The sequence below is a fragment of the Thunnus maccoyii genome, chromosome 14 (assembly GCF_910596095.1).
Source record: "Thunnus maccoyii chromosome 14, fThuMac1.1, whole genome shotgun sequence".
NCBI classification, from domain to species: domain Eukaryota; kingdom Metazoa; phylum Chordata; class Actinopteri; order Scombriformes; family Scombridae; genus Thunnus; species Thunnus maccoyii.
The window spans coordinates 2,051,051-2,069,502 of NC_056546.1; the positions used below are offsets into that span (position 1 = coordinate 2,051,051).

General features: G+C 41.2%; 3 protein-coding genes across 4 annotated transcripts in view; 1 reads left to right on the forward strand and 2 right to left on the reverse strand.

Annotated features, from left to right (window-relative positions):
• The window catches only part of LOC121911227 (G-protein coupled receptor 4-like), a 723,099-nt gene that overhangs the window by 139,924 nt on the left and 564,723 nt on the right, over positions 1-18,452 (reverse strand). The window lies entirely within an intron of this gene.
• On the forward strand, positions 556-10,193 carry egr2a (early growth response 2a). Of its 2 annotated transcripts, none has more exons than XR_006099787.1 (2): positions 556-1,204; positions 7,660-7,746. XR_006099787.1 is itself a non-coding variant. In XM_042432507.1 (2 exons), the coding sequence occupies exons 1-2, from the start codon at positions 7,340-7,342 to the stop codon at positions 8,727-8,729; spliced, it is 1,224 nt and encodes a 407-aa protein (XP_042288441.1). In that variant the 5' UTR covers positions 5,937-7,339; the 3' UTR covers positions 8,730-10,193. The 2 variants fall into 2 exon arrangements, 1 of the variants encoding a protein (XP_042288441.1); XM_042432507.1 differs by lacking the exon at positions 556-1,204 and adding an exon at positions 5,937-7,493 and having other exon boundaries at positions 7,660-10,193.
• On the reverse strand, positions 14,800-17,239 carry LOC121911230 (2-aminoethanethiol dioxygenase-like). The gene has a single exon (XM_042432533.1). The coding sequence runs from the start codon at positions 17,082-17,084 to the stop codon at positions 16,350-16,352; it is 735 nt and encodes a 244-aa protein (XP_042288467.1). The 5' UTR covers positions 17,085-17,239; the 3' UTR covers positions 14,800-16,349.

The following is an 18,452-nucleotide window of genomic DNA, read 5'->3' on the forward strand; positions in this document are numbered from 1 at the left end:
TTGTAGTTTTCTGTTATTTATATCCTGTTCTGATGTCTGATGTTAAACATGGTCAAACCTCCAAAACATGAGGTGAACATGTGTAGAAAAGTCAGGGCTTCAACCTGCTCTGAATGCTTCGTTTGCAATGTTTTTTTCTACCTTGCTGATAAACAGCCCTCCGTTCTGTAGTCTTGGTTGCTAAGGTGGTTGCTAAGGTGGTTGCTAAGGTGTTCCCATGTATTATTCACTCTCATATTTCAGATGTGATTCAGCACCAACATGTACGGATGAATTTGAGAAGTTGACATTTGGAGTAAAGAAGGAGAAAAAGAAGTGAAATCCTGCTACTATAGTTTGTTTACGTAGCCTCCGGAGCCGGAGGAAGCTTCCTGAAAGCTGACCAATCAGAACAGAGTGGGCTCATCAGGAGGCGGGGCCTTAAAGAGACAGGAGCTAAAACGGCCTGTTTCAGACAGAGGCTGAACTGAGGGGCTGCATAAAGGACCAGTAGAAGATAAATAAGGAGTTTTTAACTGGAAATCATGTGAAGATATTCCAGTAGAGCCCCAGAATATAAATATAGAGCTGGAAATGTAAAGAATATGTGTCCTTTAATGCAGCTTAAACTTTCTCCACTTCATTCAAAACTCATCATCATCCTTTTCATGTCCAGGGCAGCAGCTGCCTTGCTCCCGGTGGTCAGGCAGCGCTCTCCGGCTGACCCGAACACCTCCGGGCCTCCACTTCCAGTCAAAGAAACATCTCTCTGTTACAATCTGCTGTCCGGCAAAAAATCCACTTCATTACCATAACAATTTTAACTGTGAGGGTGGAAGCAAAGTGAGGTGGGAACAATCGTATTGTTTCTCCCCCCCCTACACACACACTCTCTCTCTCTCTCTCTCTCTCTCTCTTTCTCTCTCTCTCTCTGTCTTTTTGTCATTGGCAGCCCACTCAGACTGCGGGTGATGATGACCCTTTCCGGGGGCGAGCGAGAAATCCAGAGCGGGTAACTTTTTGGTCGGACAGACAAACGACGGGCTGCTCAGGAAGCATCTCTGCTCCTTCTCTATCTCAACTCCCTCTTTCTCTTTCTCTTTCTTTTTCTCTCCGTCCACCTCTCCGTCTCTCTGGAGGAGGAGGCGAGGAGGCCCGCTGGACGTCGTCTTGGTGGGACCCTGACGGAGGAGAAGGAGGATTTCTCTTCAGCTGAAGCTTTAAAGTGAGTTTGATGCTTTTGTCACATTAGGATGTGAATCCAGATCGGTTGAGTATAAACGGGGAGCTAACTGAGGGTAAACCTGCCTAGATTTACTTCACAATGAGTTTTACTTGTAGAATTTAGATCACTTTTGCTGTTAATCCGAATTTCTAGTAGAAATCATATTAAGTGGCATAAAAAAGCTAAAAAAACATGACTCCAGAACATGATTTCTGTTCATATCGGTGGCTTTTAGTCTCCCAGTGCTCAACTTTTAGATGTATTTTCCCTTTTTGTGGTGACATCACTTAGTATGAAAGGATTTATGTTTTCTTGTGGAGAGAAACAAGAAGCTGAAATACTTGGAAACTAGACGAATGATGAAGTGAAACAGAAAACAGACGAAAATGATCAACACACAACACGACATCAGGCTTATAGTTTCAAAAAGTGCTATAAGAGAAATACTAGCAGTGTTTTAAGAGGGAGATGATGCAGAACGGTTTTCCTATGTGGCATTTTTACACTTCTGTGCTGTGTTTGTATCATTTTATGTTCCTCTGTTATCAGTCCTGAAGCTGAATACCAACTCTGAGATTTGTAGTGAATCGAAATTTCAGAAGTCAGCAAAAGTGAACAAAAAACGTCTATAAATATCTTCTGAAAAGCAACAGAATCTGTTTCCTTTTCATCATTTTGTAAGAGGAGATGTTGTATTGTTTTGGCAAATTGTAGAACAATAGGTTGATTAATTGATTAGTTAATGAATCTGCAACTATTTCGAGTCGTTTTCAAGCAAAAACACAAAACACTGTCTGGTTCCAGCGACTTAAATGTGAGAATTTGCTACTTTTCTTTGTCTTAATTGATTGTTACCGGAATATTTTTCGGTTTTGGGGCTGTTAGCTGGATAAAAAACTAATTTTAATATGTGATTCTGGGTTGTTTCTACTTTCTGGCATCATATTGACCAAAAGACATTTGGAGATTTTGTGGGGATTTGTGTAAATTGTTTAAATTGAATGCAAAATCCTCTGATTGAAGTTTATTTCTGAGATTGTTCAGAGAGCAGTAATGTTTTGAAAATTTGGCTTTTAAAAGCAACTTTTTTGAACGTAAAGGATTTAAAGACAAAATGCAGTTCAGCAATATTTTCATGGTTGCAGCCAAACTGTTAAACCTGCTTTCATGTTACTCGTATTTTACCATCATTTCCTTTGTTTTCATGCTGCTTCTTGGTGACGTGGTGTTCTATATGTGAGTCTTCTGTCATCTACAAGTAACCACAAATACTCTGTGATGGATTACTCTCCATTTTTGTTTCATGTTGTGCTTCTTTGAAGCCGAGCGAGTGACTAGAAACATTCACGCATCATAAAGTTTATTGTAAGAGGCTCAAACACATCATGTGTCCGTTGTTCTTTGGCTTCATACACGATTATAAAAGTGATCTGAAGCTAATTATCCTCGTTTGATATCGGCTGACGAGCTCGGAGAGTAACCGATGACACATTCTGGGTCCCGCAGATAATGTTGAAGCCATTCACTGTGGCTCCACGGTCATTGACGTGCCTGTCTATTATCCGACACTCAGCAGTCAATACATTTCCCATGAATATGCAATTGCTTCTATTGATGGCGCGGTTGGAAGGTTCATCGCCGAAACCTCCCAAAACCCCTGACTCATCTGCGGGAGAGTCGACCACATTAAGACTTTAATCCAAAAATGAGAAATCTGGGGAAACACCTACGGGTTTCATATGAAGGATAGGACCACATCAGGATGATTTATGGTGCTTTGTTAGTCCTGGCATCTGTTTCCCTCCACCAAAACAACAACAGCTACTGGTCACTGATCATTTATCAATTATTTACTTTCATGATCTTGATTTCCAACATGCTGCTGCAGGATTAACTGCGAGGAAAATGAGTCATACAGCATTTAAAAAAAAAACACCTACAGTTCTGACATGAAGCGGCGGTGGCAGAAAATTCTGATGATTTATGGTGTTTATTTTAAAGACAGATCGTCCTTTGTTGACAAAATGATCCAACCTGGCTGCGTGATATCTGTTCAGAGAGGACGAAGAAATGCATTCGGTGGATCTTCAGAGAACATCCAAACTTACTGATCGTCTACTTTTTGCTTTATTCAATCAAGAAAACAACATGCATGATCAACATGCACAATATCAGGCCTTCAGTTTCAAGAAAATGCCATAAAATAATGCAAAAAAATGTATTTCTTCTGTGGCGTTTATACAGTTTTGTGCTGTTTTTCTGGATGGAATATACAAAGTGTTTGTATTGTTTTATGTCCGTCTGTTATCAGTCCTGAAGCTGAATGCTAACGCTAAGATCTGTAGTGAATCGACATTTCCCAAGTCAGCAAAAATGAACAAAAAATATCCTCTAAATCAGTAAAAACACACACAAAAGGATGAGACTTTACTGATCCATGTGAAGGATTTGGAATAAAGTTTGAAACATCTAGAAATGACATTTAAAATAATAAACACACCAATGGAGAGTTTTAAAAAATAGGCGGCAAAAGTGAGAAAAATTTTGTATGTTTGTTGAGAACTGAAGAAAATTTGATATTAGAAGAATGCTGTCATCTATTCCTTGGAAAGTGTGTAAAAAAAAAAAAAAGCAGATTACTGTGCAAAGCAGTTAGCATCAGTTAGCATTAAGACGGATGAGAGACGTGTGCAGAAGTCTGTGAACAAAGCAACAAAACTGAGGTAGAAAATCTTCATATTTCTTTATCAGGCAGGAAGAAAAGCTTCCCATTGTTTCACTACCGCTCCTGTATTTTTGATACTACAAAAATGAGGTGTCAATACGAGGTGTCAAAGGTCACGAAATTTGCTCGAACAGCAGATGACTCCATAAAACCTTCAGTGCTGAGAAAGAAAACAGCAGAAAGAGGCGTTTTTTGTTGTTTTTTTGTTGTTTTTCGGTGATATTCAGTTTGCAAAAAAATGTAAACGAGGGCGGCAGGCGGCAGGCCCGACCCGAGCGTCCGTTTGAGGACGAAGACAAAGATCCATATTAACAAAAAACACAGATGACAGATGATTAATCGGCGTGTTGGGGACTGCCGAGTCGCCGGACCCCCGGCTGACACCCCGAGCCACCAAACACAAAACCAAAAACCCCCCAGAGCCTCGGCGGCCTGGAGGAGCGTGGGCGAAGGGTGGAAGCAGGGCATCGTCCCCACGGAGCTCCCTGTGTGTGTGTGTGTGTGTGTGTGTGTGTGTGTGTGTGATAGATTCTGACAGAGAAAGAGAGAAAATGTGTGTATTTGTGAGTTACACTGAGAGAAAGTGAAAGGGTGTGTGTGTGTGTGTGTGGGAGAGTGTTTGTGTTTGTGAGATTAAGCACTAAAAAATGTGTGTGTTTTTCTTAAGTGTATGTGTGTGTGTGTGTGTGTGTGTGTGTGTGTGCGTGGATCGACCAAACCCCCATCTGCCACAGGGTGGGCGGCTCGCCACACAACGACAATACACACCAACATTTTTGTAACTGTGGGCGTTCAAAAGGCTGTGAGAGCTGCAGTCCTCCTGCTCGCTGCGCTCGTCTCTCCAGCGCTCAGTCGATCTGGCAGAAGGCTTCGCTTTGATCAACTATCTGTTCAGCACATTAACAAATCAAACACTATCACGGTTTAAACATCTTGTAGTTTACGCTCATCGCATCTATAAGGATTCATCCTCCGGGAAACATGAATATCTGCAGATTTTCCCCTCAAGATGCAACTGAATCTACATTCAGTCCACTCCTGTTGTGTGAATATTAGAAGATAAACACTAATTCTCCAGTTGGTGCCATTAAATCAGAGCAGAAGAAGAGGACACAATGAGATGACGTCATTAAAACGATGGAAAACCATGAAGGAAATATGACGTTTCTGTTTGTTGTAGATGTTGAGATGTTTCAAAGGATCAGAGGATCAACAAAGTCATTAAGATTCATCCTCTGGGAAACATGAATATCTGAACCGAATATCAAGGCAATGTCAGTAAACCCTCTGGTGGTGCTAGATTAAAGTCAGAGGATCAACAGAGTCTCTCTCCAGTCAGGTTTCCATCTGAACCAAACATTTGCTTTTTTATCCACACAACAACTTTAACACCTCAGCTTGAAAACGTTTCTGCAATATTTTGAATTTCTGGCGTTTCCACACATGTGGAAATTGAAAATGTGAATAAAAAGGTGTGGTTTAACGCACCATGAGACATATTAAGGCGAACACACACTGGAGGGATATGACAGCATATTGCTTGAAGAGCATTAAGAGAAGCAACTGCTGATTTCTTATTAGCCGCGTTAGCTTCATGGCTCTGAGGTCCGTCCACCATCTTTGATCCAGACTGAAATATCTCCACAACTATCGGATGGATTGATATGAAATTTGGTGCAAACATTCATGTTCCCCTCAAGAAGTATCGGAATAACTTTGGTGATCCTCTGATTTTTCATCTAGCGCCACCAGCAGGTCAAAGTTTTCACTGATCCTGAGAAATATTTTAATATCTACTGGATGAATGGATACAAAACTTTATGCGGTCATTCATGTTCCCCTCAGGATGGATTGTAATAACTTTGGTGATCCTCTGACTTTTTAATCAAGTAAAAATTTGAATTTATCCAGTTAAATATCTCAACATGAAATGGGGCAGAATTTTGTGCAGACATTCATGTTCCCCAGAGGATGAATCCGTCTGACTTTGGTGATCCTCTGACTTTAATCTAGCGCCTCCAGCAGGTGGACATTTTTGGTCTTTACTGATGTATCTTGACAAGTATTTTTGGTTAAATTTGATTCAGACATTCATGTTCCCCAGAGGATGAATCCTGCTGACTTTGGTCATTCTCTGACTTTTCCTCTAGCATGCTTTTTTAATATAATCAGATGGATCGCCATGGTGATCCTCAGACTTTTCATTGAGCGCCATCATCTGGTTAAAAATGTTAATTTCTCCAATACTTTTGTTTGTGACCAAACACCTGCAAAACTGACATTGACGTGACATCACTGTGCTAACCATCAGCATGTTGGCATGTTGGCAGTCACAATTAGCTCAAAGTACCATTGTGCTTTACAAAGATTGAGTTTGTATAGCAAGCAAATAAGAAAATTCTGCAGTTTATTAAGTTTTAACAGTTTCTTTTAGGGTTCGGCTCAGGTTAAATGATTTTGGATACAGTAATATATTATAATATATATTGAACCAGTTTCTGGATCAGACGTAAACTCAGCATAACTTTGCAGATTTGTATCAATAACAGAACTCTGCATCAACATAAATAAAGTTTATGGCACTCATATACATCCCTAAAACTGATTTATGAATCAATTTGATTATTTAATGAATTATAAATAAATAAATAAACAAACTATATAAAGACATGCTAGCCTGCGTGTTTTTAGGGCTGCAGGAATAATAAAAAAGAGTCTAAATCTTGATTTTGAGCATCTTGTTGGGGCGACCTGAGGACTAAAGGAGGTCAACAAACTAATCTAATCCTGACAAGGCAAGAGAGAGAAAACAAATAGGTCTGTGCAGTCAGTGTGTGGGCTCAGCTGGCACAGAGACAACACAATGTATCTCGGTTTTACCCGGATACCAGCCTTATAAGCAGGCAGAGATCCTCTCACCTCACCGGAGAATCCATTTATGGGTATTAAGTGTGACCGGAATTCCGAATGATGGAGCTTCTTTTGTTTTCCTTGACACGAGGCCGAAAGCAGCAACGGCAGCAGTTTGTGATCAATCTTAAAATAGAAACATCACATTTCCTTTATGACAAAAATTGCCGGTTTTACGCGTAATATCTGAAGCTGGAAGATGTAATTTTTTTTCCACGTTTCGTCACGGCGAGCACCATCAGTCCTATTTTTGGAGTTCCCTTTTTTTTTTTTTTTTTTTTTAAACTCAAGTCCATATTTGGTAAATGACGTTCCGGGACACCCAGAGATTCCCTTTATAACCATACTGCACCATGCAGCAGCTATTTACAAGAGATGAGAGGCGGATCAGACAAGGGTTAACAGGCAAAATGAGGAGAAATATTCATAATGTGAGAGATTAAACTGGAGAAACCGACTCAATCATATTATTAGTTTGAATCTCCACCTCAAAAGACGGAATGACCGCTAAAATAGTTGATGAAGTTTCTGCGTCTCTCAGCAGTCTCGTAGACAGTATTCGCTCCGTTGAGGGGGGGCTGGATGCACAGACGGTTGTTTTTAAAGAAGAGGCTGTAGGGGAGGATGAATATGGAGGGAAACCCGATGAAGGCGGTAAGAATCTGTGTCGTTTGGATGGATGTTTGAGTCGATCAGTGAAAATACAAAATTCAAAACTGTACATTTTGTTCAATGACATTTAGGATAATATCATTTTTTATGTCATGTTTATGTGATAGTTTATTTCCACTAAAATGTGAACTTTCTCTACATTTTTCAGGTGACCTTCTGTTCGAAGAGAGGAGCGAATCTGACCTTTGCCACGCGCAGTACGTGGCAACATTACGCACGCACCCTTTGGCGTTTACCGGCAAGTTCTCGGTGGAGTCCAGGGTTGCAGGAGGACCGTGGACTCCCGGGGACATCATCAACGTGGTCAGCGCTGACATCGCCACCCCGGGACCGGCCACGGTGTCTGGTTCTCCGTCAGTATCGCCCCATATTTACGCAGGAGGAGGAGGAGGAGGAGGAGGAGGAGACGCAGCGGACGCGGGGGACGATACCATGGCGCACGGCCCGCCGGACATCACCCACATGTACGCGCACCCTCACCCCCACCCCCACCCACACCCGGCCCCCTCCTACTCCTGCAGCGGGGACATGTATCAGGACCAGTCGGCGGCGGGATACCTGGCGACGTCCACCTGCGCCGTGTCCTACCACCCGCCTCCGTCCTACAACTCTGCGCCCAAACCGACCGTAGACGGCACCGCGCTGCTCTCCATCATGCCAGAATACGGAGGCTTCTACCAGCAGAGCTGCCAGAGAGACATCCAGGGGGCTTTCCCGGAGAGGAAATCCCTCCCGTACCCGCTGGACTCGCTCAGGGTGCCGCCACCTCTCACGCCTCTCAACACCATCAGGAACTTTACGCTCAGTGCGCCCTCACCGGCAGCTGAGGGCCCGATGGCCGCCGCTTTCCCCAGCCACCAGAACCTCCCTCTCAGGCCGATCCTGAGACCCAGGAAGTACCCGAACCGGCCGAGCAAGACCCCCGTGCACCAGAGGCCGTATCCGTGCCCGGCGGAGAGCTGCGACCGCAGGTTCTCCAGGTCAGACGAGCTGAGCCGGCACCTGCGCATCCACACCGGCCACAAACCCTTCCAGTGCCGCATCTGTATGAGGAACTTCAGCCGCAGCGACCACCTGACCACGCACATCCGCACGCACACGGGGGAGAAACCCTTCTCCTGCGACCAGTGCGGGAGGAAGTTCGCCCGTAGTGATGAGAGAAGGAGGCACATGAAGATTCACCTCCGGCAAAAGGAGAAAAAGTCCTCTGCGTCCTAAAGCTCACCGCGCATGGGCAGATGCTGCTGAATGTAAACTTTATGAGTTTAAACACGGGCTGTACGGCTCCTGTCACAGTCCAAATTTGATCTTGGAGTTACAAAAAGCCAGAAATCTGTTTAGAAACAATTTCTGCAATTTTCCCATCAGGGAGACTCAGAACCAGAGTTCTATGATGTGTTTGATCATGTCTTCTTAATTTCTTTCTTATCAGATCATTACTAGGAACATATGTCAATAGCACAGCTGGACAATTTAGTATTAAATTATATGAAACCTAAAGGGAGTTAATGTAATGCTCTCCAAAACACAACCGGTTTCAGAGTTTGTGTCAAGATGCTCCGGACTGCTTTAGTGCTCTGTGATAACACATTATGTTCACTGTCTATGCTCCATGCATGCTCTCAGGGATTCTGTCACAATTCAGGCTGAAGAGATGAGACCAAAATCATGAAAGACAGCTGAGTCAAAAGGATGCTGCTGCTGCTGCTGCTGCTGCTGCTGCACCGCCTCCAGCTGCAGGCGGTTTGGTTTCATTTGTAGTCAAATGCTCAAAAACCTGTTCATTCCAGGAAAAAAAAACAACACAGCAAGTCTGGAATAATCATCAATAATCACACATCCACACACACACGGACCTACAGCAACCTCTTCCCATAAACAAAATGATATAATTTCACTCGCAAACTGATATAAAGAAAACAAGAATTTCAGTTTTGCGGTGAGAAAAAAGGGGATTCCTCTGTTGAAATCCACCTCCACATCTTCTCTTTACACTGTTAAAAAGTAGCTACATCAGGATATTTAACATCATCAAACAGCTGAAAAGATCCTGTAAGTATCAACTGATATTAAAGATGTTTTGCAGGTTTTATATGTTTTATACAAACGTGTCACTGCAACATCTCAAAAGGTTGATAAAAAACGATTTCAAGCACTGTTTCACGATATACGACTATGCCTGCTACACAATTTTTAAAACTGCTTGTCGGAGGGAAAAGGAGGGAAGTGATGTCACAGTGCACCCAGGAGACGCTGTGACATCACACGTCAGGGGGGCGGGGCAAAGGAGAGCAACACAGTTTTTTTTTGTATTACTTCAGAAATGTTGACACGGATTAATATGTTTCATTCAAGAGTTGAATTTGGTTTTTAATTAATGATTCAATACAACACATGGAACTCTGTTTTACAGGATTGTAGCCTGATGATCTGTTACTTTTTTTTATTTTTTTAATGTTTTCAGGTGCACAGAGGTGTTGATACTTGTTAAGATCCGACCAGCTTTTCTACCTGATGAATGTGAGATAACGAGAGAAAGAGAGAAAGTCACTAGAAAAATGAAAAGTTTTTTTTTTTTTTGTGTTTGTTTTATAATTTTTATGCAAACTGGTCGAGCATTAAAGCTTTTATTCTGCTGGACTGATGCTTCTCATCAAATGCAAATAAATGTTGACTCGTTGAGTTGTCGCTGCTCTTTATTTTGGCTGTTCTGGAGCTTTTAAACACATCACATGATCTTCATCAGCACATGAAATGTAGATGTTCAAATTAACATTATTTTCGGAGAACGAAGAAACGAAGAACGTAGAATAAAGTCAAGAGGTTTTGCTACGTAGCACAACAAGCTAGCAAAGCTGTAAACAGAACCGTGTTCCTGCACATGCTCAGTAGCGTCTGCCTTACACAGAACTACTCTCCAGAGACTGAAAACATGATGCTGTTATTAGTCTTTGGAGCCGTTTCTAAACAAACTAACGTGACTAAACTCTTCATGATGAAGGAACATGTCACCCGGTGCAGCGATGTGACTCACTGACGTCGCAGGAATAAATAAGATACATCAGGCTTTAGATACACAGACACAACACTTGTTAGTAGATCAGTTCATTGTTGGTTTGGATCCAAACATGAGAGGAAAAATGTAGAAAATCACCAGACTCATCGTTTAAGCTTAGGAGACCAATAAAAACCACGTGGTGAAGGTTAGGAGACACAAACAGCGATCTCACGTGTTAAAGTCGGATGTTTTGTTGACTCATCCATCCAACCCGACCCCTGTGTGGACTTTATCGCATATATTTACTGTACTTCATCTTATTTTCTCCTTTACTCCGGTCATAAGCCTTTCCAGGAATCTGTCACTTGAACGTAAACATGTCACATTAACGACCGATCGAGTCGTTTTTTCACTAGCAAGGACAACACCATCAAACCAGATGCGTTTGGATGATTTATTGAGGAAAACAATTAATGTGCGTAGTTCTTCCAGTCGCTGGCTGCGTTGTGGGGAAGCTTACGAGGAATCCGCCGCAGCACCCGGGCAACAGCGGACCCCCTCAGGACCCTACGAGAGGATGAAGCAGAAAGAGAGAAATAGGGCGGGAGGGAGGGAGGGGCGCAGAGTACGAGAGCAGAAGAAGAGGAGAGGGTTAGGTGGTATTTATAGGAAGTGGCGTAATTGAGGTGTGGTCCTGCTCCTGAAACTTCGTGAGAGGACAGGATCCAGATTGTTTGCTTCCAAAAGTTAAAAAAATTGCAAGTCAACAAACACTTTATTATTAAAAGCGTTAGAGAGTTTTCCACTGATTTAACATTTCATGTCAGACTAACATGGATGGACGGTTTAGCAGAACTGGACACGTTGGGTTTTTTTTATTACACACATTCTTATTCCTGAAAGCAGCTTCACTTTAAGGAAGTAGTAACTTTAACGCACATCACATGTTTCTCTAACCTTCTCTAACAAAGTGATCATTTTAACCCAAACCAGGATCTTTCCTCTAAACCTCACCAGACCGTAACCGCAGTTCTGGAGTCACATGATCAAAACCACGTATCTGCTCGCTGAGAGACACAAAAGACTTTATGCTGAAAACAGGTTTTAATGTGTGAAATCGACAGATCTTCACTATGAGCCCGTCCAGCTCAGTTGCAGTCTTCTGTTTGACCTTTGACCCTTTTAGCAGAGAGTTGAAACCACTCTTCTGACGTGCAGAGCCACATGATGCTGTGGTGACCTGCGGTTACATATAACAGTCTTTTCTGTGTAAATCAGCACAGACCTGTTTTCATATAATTATAAGTGGAAACAGTTGAAGCTTCTCTTGTGCTGAACGTTTATATTTCAGATGAATTTTACAAAACATTTATGATACAAAGATCAACACATACACTGATTATTTTACTGTTTCTGACCTTTGTCTTCAGTATTCTGTTTTTATGTTTACGTGTATCTTTGCAGTAAAAAACGAAAGAATATAAATGAATATAAGAACAAAAGTTTAATTCCTTCATTAATTTTTTTGTGTAACAATATTCTTTAGAGACCAGAGGTGGAAAGTAGTTAAATACATTTACAGTACAATTTTGAGGTACTTGTACTTTCCATTTGATGCTACTTTATTTTACTTCTACTCCACTACATTTATTTGACAGTTTTAGTTGCTTTTCAGATGAAGATTAAATATTCTGTTGTTTAAATTGTCTATTTTCTTTTTTTAAAAATTTGTCATGCACTTTGTGTGAAAGGTACTATATAAATAAAGTGTATTATTATTATTATTATTATTATTATTATTATTATTATTATTATTATTATTATCAGCAGAGGCTTCCTTGAGGTTTATTACCGCTGTGAGTTGAAGCTTTTACATTGTTACATGAAGCAAAATTTCCTTCAACTCAAAACTCAATAATGATTCTGTTCAGTCCCCCTAATCTGTAAAAACCCCCATCAGTCCTGGTTCCCTCTCCACCTACATGAAGCCCCGCTGCCAGAAATCTGAGAGGATAGTTTATTGTTTTACAAAAGTTGTCCAGTCCTGCTTCCTCCAAATAAAGAAGAATCATTTCTAGGAAAAAAAAAAAATCATCCACGCTTTCATTTTCTCCAGACTAGATTACTGTAACTCCCTCCTCTGAACGCAGCAGCTCAGCTTCTAACTGGTTTTAACAGATCACATCACCCTGATCCTGCCTCCTCTCCGTCGGCTCCCTGCTCCTTTTAGAATTGATTTTAAGATTTTACTGATCACTTTTAAAGCACGTCTGGGTCTGAAGCTCAAAGCTACGTAACAGAAATGTTCCGTCTGTCTTAAAGTCGAGGTTTAAACCTAAAGGTGACCGAACTTTTGCCATCAGGACCCTTCGACTTTGGAACGACCTGCCTGAAGAGATAAAGCTGCAGAATCAGCAACTTCTTTTAAATCACTTCTTAAAACTCATTTTTACAGACTTGCTTTTATTTAATGTTGTCTTTAGATCATCTTTGTATTGTCTTTTCATCTTTTTATCATCTCTCTGTGTTTCTATTGTGTTTTGTCTTTGCTTTGCATTGTTCTACTTTTGCTTTGTCTGTCTAAAGATTATTATTATTATTATTATTATTATTATTATTATATATAAAAGACAATTCTTGGTCCTTGGTCTGGACTATGTTGCAGAATGACTGAATCTCATTAAACGCATTTATATCCCAAATGAAAGAATCAGAGTCAGATTCTCTCGGTTTTAATTCATCTGGTTAAACAACTGATTCCTAGAAATGTGAGTTTCTTAATGCTTGTTTTTTAATTTCCTTTTGTGTTTTCTGTCAGGTCTTAATCTCACTGAGACTCTCCTGGTTAAATCAAATAAATATTATTATAAAAAGACACGATACGCTTATATAATCTGATGCAGTGCTATTTCTATTAATCTATCCAAAGTGTCTAAATTGGCTGAATTAAAGCATTAAAAAGCTCTTACATGTGTTTGTTAGTGATAAAAACAAACAATATAATAAACTATAATAATATAACACTCTAAAAGAAGCCAGCACTTTTACTTTTGATACTTTAGTTCATGTTTTAACTACTTCTTTCACCACGTGCCTCGTTTCTCTAAAAACACGCCGACGCAGTGAAACTTGTTAAACTTCCAGTAACAGCTCGTCACATCTGGAGGCAAATAAAAACACAGACGTGTTTAGGCAAAATAAACGGCACATTTTATATGAACAGACAGAAAAAAAACCTTCATTACAGGCAAAATACATCAATACTGTTCATTTAACATCGACTGGATCAGATTCCGGACTGATTAAAAGAGCTTTCTACAATCCCACAACCACAAAAAACATACAGACTTCACTCCTTCTCACCCTTCAGAGATGTTTTTTTATAATTAATATTCACCTGTTTAATATAGAAGTTGTTCAAAACTTGTCCTTTCACTTTTCAAATGATTCAGTTCTCCTAAAACAGCCGTTGATGACGGATCATGTGCTTTACTGTCATGCTGTCAATAACTTCTCGACCATTAAAATCACATCTTTACAGCTGAGCTTGTTTAACTTCTGTCTGAAGTTTATTATAAACACAAACCTTCAACATTCCCATGTATTATCGCCTGGTCAAACTGTGAAAACTCGTCTTTTTTTTCTCTCAATTAATTGTCAGAAAATAGTGAAAAATACCTGCTTTCATTTCCCACAGCTCAGGGAGATTTATTTAGAGCTGCAACTAACGATAATCTTCATTATCAATTAGTTGTTTTGTCAGTAAAATGTCAGAAAAAGGTGAAAAATGTGGATCAGTGTTTCCTAAAAGCCCAACAAAACGTCCTTAAATGTCCACAACCCAAAAGATATTCAGTTTACTGTCATAAAGACTAAAGAAACCAAAGAATATTCACATTTTAGAAGCTGGAATCAGAGAATTTGGACATTTTTTTTTTTTAAAAATGTCTGGCAACTAATCGATGAATCGTTGCAGGAGAGTCGTTTCTTCACATCTGAGAAGCTGAAAACTGAATTTTTGGGTCATTTTTGCTCGATTGAATTATCAAAAAACAGTCGCAGATTCATTTTCTCTCAAATTGACTGATCGATTAAACGTTGCAGCTTTAAAACTTTTTGCTAAGAAAACACGACACAGTCCTGAGGATCCAACTCCAAATCACAATGTAAGAAAACCTGCAGTTTTTTTTGTTTTTTTTGATATTTCTGAGTCTTCAAAAAAGGAGACCTGAAGATTCACACTGTTCCTCATCTGCCCGGGAAAAACAAAAACAAAAACAACACAAAGCCTGAAGCAGGAAGACGATTTTATGCACATCAACCTTCTGCAGATAAAACTCAGCTCATTCGCTGCGTTCAAGATGCAGTCAGACGTCTGGAATTCACAACTAGCAGGTTATGACTCCGACTATCATACAAAAAAAAAAAAATCGCTTGCTTTAGATTGAAGGTCATGTGATACTGAAATATGAAATTTAGTGCATTTAATGGTGAATAAAAGCACAGAATGTAATGTTTACACTTCAACCAAGATACAAGCAGCAAATCCAGACTTCCCGACTTCTCCTGAACGCAGCATCCTGCACACCATCGACTTTGTCATCTGTTGGCATCTTTCACGCAAAAGCACCTCACAGGGTCGTAATCTCAGCCCACAATGTTTACAAAACCCACATTTAAATCACGATAAATCCATCAAATCAACCCAGACGTGCATGTGGTGAAGCTGAAAAAAAAAAGAAGTCATTTTCATAGTTTTTGACATTTTTGTTTGGGGGATAAAGATGAGGCTGCAGGAGTCAAACCTTCCACCTCGTTCTTCTACCAAAAACACACTTCGCTTCTGTCGACCTGTGCAGCATTTTTTTTTTTCTTTTCAAGATCTGCAAAAAAGTGAAAGTCCTCTCTTTCTCCAGTTACAGCTGTCGATCGTCAAACACAAAATGTCCTGAGATTTAGTTGCTTCTAAGCTCAGAGACGGACTCGTCTTCTCCCCCCCTCACGCCGGGATCACTTTAAGAGATCGTTCACAAACAACACAGGACGACAAAATGGACGAAAATGACATGATTATGAGGAGAAAAAAAAAAGCATCATAAAAGTGTGATTTCATTCCCTAATACTCCACAAATAGCATTCCTGCAGTACTGAGAACCAGCGAGTGCATCAAAAGCAAGAAAATGATTCAATTATCTGCTTTCCTGATGATAAGATCAGGATGTTGTTTAGTGTTTCGTTCAAACATCTACAATCCCACAGAGACAAAAACATTCGAGTTTTTTCTAATTAATGTCTTCTAATATGTCTCAAATGTCTTGTTTTGTGTGATTTCATTTCCTAATACTCAACAAATAGCATCCTCGCATTAAAGATGACCTGTAAATGCATCAAGAGCAAGAAAATTATTGAATGATCTACTTTCCTGACATTAATAATCCTTAAAAAAAGAGTCAGAGGGGGGATCTGGATGTTGTTTAGAGGCGCCTGAAGCTGCAATTTTTGTTCAAGTGAAATGGAAACTTTGAGTTATTATATTTCACCTTTGAGAAGCAGAGTTGCAGCTGTTCACCACTGAGCCAAACAATGAGCTCACCTAACTTTGTGCTGTATCATCTCTCTACAGGAGCAGGTGGAAATTACATTCTTTGTTGGTTATAAATAAAAGCCAAAATGTTGACTCTAGACTGTAATTGTTTCACATGCACACTGACAAATCACAATGATTAAGTGTGACCCTTCATTTAGCCCAGTTTGTCCAAACATGTCTATGAGCTCCGGCCTTGTGTCACCACCGGGTGCATGAACCCGACCAGGCCGAGAAAAGAAGACATTTTTACGGCTCAGAGGCTGACCTCCGGGCCCGGGTACGGCTCCCCTCCGCACCAGAACTCCGGAGGCTGTGAGATCTCCATGAGCCAGACCTCCTTCTCCTTCTGCTCCCTCTGCTCCGTGTGTTCCCCCTCCTCCGCGTCTGTCAGCACCCGGTAATAGTGACAGTCTCTGCCGTCGTCCGGGTCGTACGGCGGGGCCAAGATGTCCATGAACGCCGTCGGGCCGTCCACGGCGTCGATCTGGTGGAGGTTGTCCCGGTCAGGGGAGAGGACGCACGGGTCGCTGTCCTCCGTGTACTCCGCGGTGGAGCGGAGCACGGAGCGCCGCAGCGCGCCCGGCTGGGCCGCCTGCGGGCTCCGCTGCAGCCGGTCGAAGCAGCTGATCCGGACCTTTCCGTACATGACTTTGAGCATGCCGTGCATCCCCGGGTGGTCGTGCAGCGGGATGGAGGCGCCGCTCTTCAGCAGAAACACCCCCATGCTGAACTGGTCCGTCTCGCAGATGTGCATGTAGGTGACCGGGGGCGGAACGGGCACGGCGGGCGGGCTGTCGGAGGCTCTCCGCGGGACTAGATGCAGGTCCGCCGCCCGCACTTCCGTCATCAGGCTCTTCAGCTTGCTGTGGTTCTCCAGGAAGGATTTACTGGCCTCTTCCCCGATCCGAGGCGGGCTCCGGAAGGTGAGGAGAGCCTGCCGAGCGATTCTCTGCACTATGGAGGTCATGTTGCTGTCGCATGGCATCATACCGACGCGAGGAACGACGCTGCCCGCTGTCCGGTGTCCGCTGTACGCTAGCGGTAGCCCTTTAGTTAGCGCCGAAGATCGTCTATGAACAAGAGGAGTCACTCGGCTGACATTCTTGTCCTCTGGGGTTTGTGTGTGTGTGTGTGTGTGTGTGTGTGTGTGTGTGTGTGTGTGTGTGTGTGTGTGTGTGTGTGTGTGTATGGGTCAGTGTGTGTGTGTGTGTGTGTGTGTGTGTGTTTGTTTGGGGGGGGTATAACATATACTTGATATATATATATGCACACACAGTGGTATGGAGGACAGAAAATGACATAAGTATAAATAAATGCATAAATAAATAAATAACAGTAGAAATACAAAAGTTCCTTTTCATTACCAGCTGTATTGTACCAATTGTATTTATTATGTATTTAACTATTTATTTATGCATTTATTTATACTTGTGTCATTGGCCACCACTCTAAACACAGAATAGGAATGACATGTCATGACCAAAACAACCAATCTCATCAGCCCAAACAAATATATAACATAAACATAAAATAATTTCAATCAAATCAAAAATTTTAAAGAACAAAAATGATAAAACTACACATCTCCAGACATTTTTGTTGACGTTTAAGGTATCCTGAAATGCCGGCAGAGTGAGAGCTCGCTGCATTTTCCTACGCTTTGATCAGTCCACCACACTCATCTCCCACCTGAAACTGTCTGCCGCTTCACGTGCTCATTCACGCGTATTTCTTTGGCTTATAAACACGCGGGAATTTGAGTGAAGTGAAAACACAACAAATATGTGATGATGTGACTTTGTGTGATTAATTTCCGGCGGGATTTGACCCACAAGCGGCCGCTTTACGTCGCCTTCAGTTCCCCATTTGTGAATAACTGTCAAACACGTCCGCACCAGACAGCGCTTAACAGTTTACACCTCGTGCATTATGGGACATGTAGTCTGTCAGGTCATAACTACAACGCTCACTGACACTAAATCAGTGGTGGAAGAAGTATTCAGATCATTTACTTCAAGTAAAAGTAGAAATACTGTAAAAAATACTCCATTACAAGTAAAAGTCCTGAATTGAAAATGTTACTTAAGTACAAGTACAGAAGTATAAACAGCAATGTGTACTTCAAGTATTAAAGTAAAAGTACTCATTATGCAGACTGACTTCTTTTAGAGTGTTATATTAATATAGCATATTATATTTTTTGTTTTAATTACTAACAAATACATGTAAGAATATTTTAATGCTGTAGTTCATCAGTGTGGAGCCAATTTTAGATACTTTGGGTGGATTAATAGTAATATTACTGCATCATATTATATAAGTATATGTTTTTTAATAACAATAATAATAATAATGA

What these genes read in the sequence shown, in the direction of transcription:
- egr2a (XM_042432507.1), top strand. Translation starts at nt 7,340, where the DNA reads ATGACCGCTAAAATAGTTGATGAAGTTTCTGCGTCTCTCAGCAGTCTC. An exon ending in AGGGAAACCCGATGAAGGCG is followed by an intron (nt 7,494 to 7,659) that starts GTAAGAATCTGT and finishes TACATTTTTCAG; the next exon opens with GTGACCTTCTGTTCGAAGAG.
- LOC121911230 (XM_042432533.1), bottom strand. Translation starts at nt 17,084, where the DNA reads ATGATGCCATGCGACAGCAACATGACCTCCATAGTGCAGAGAATCGCT.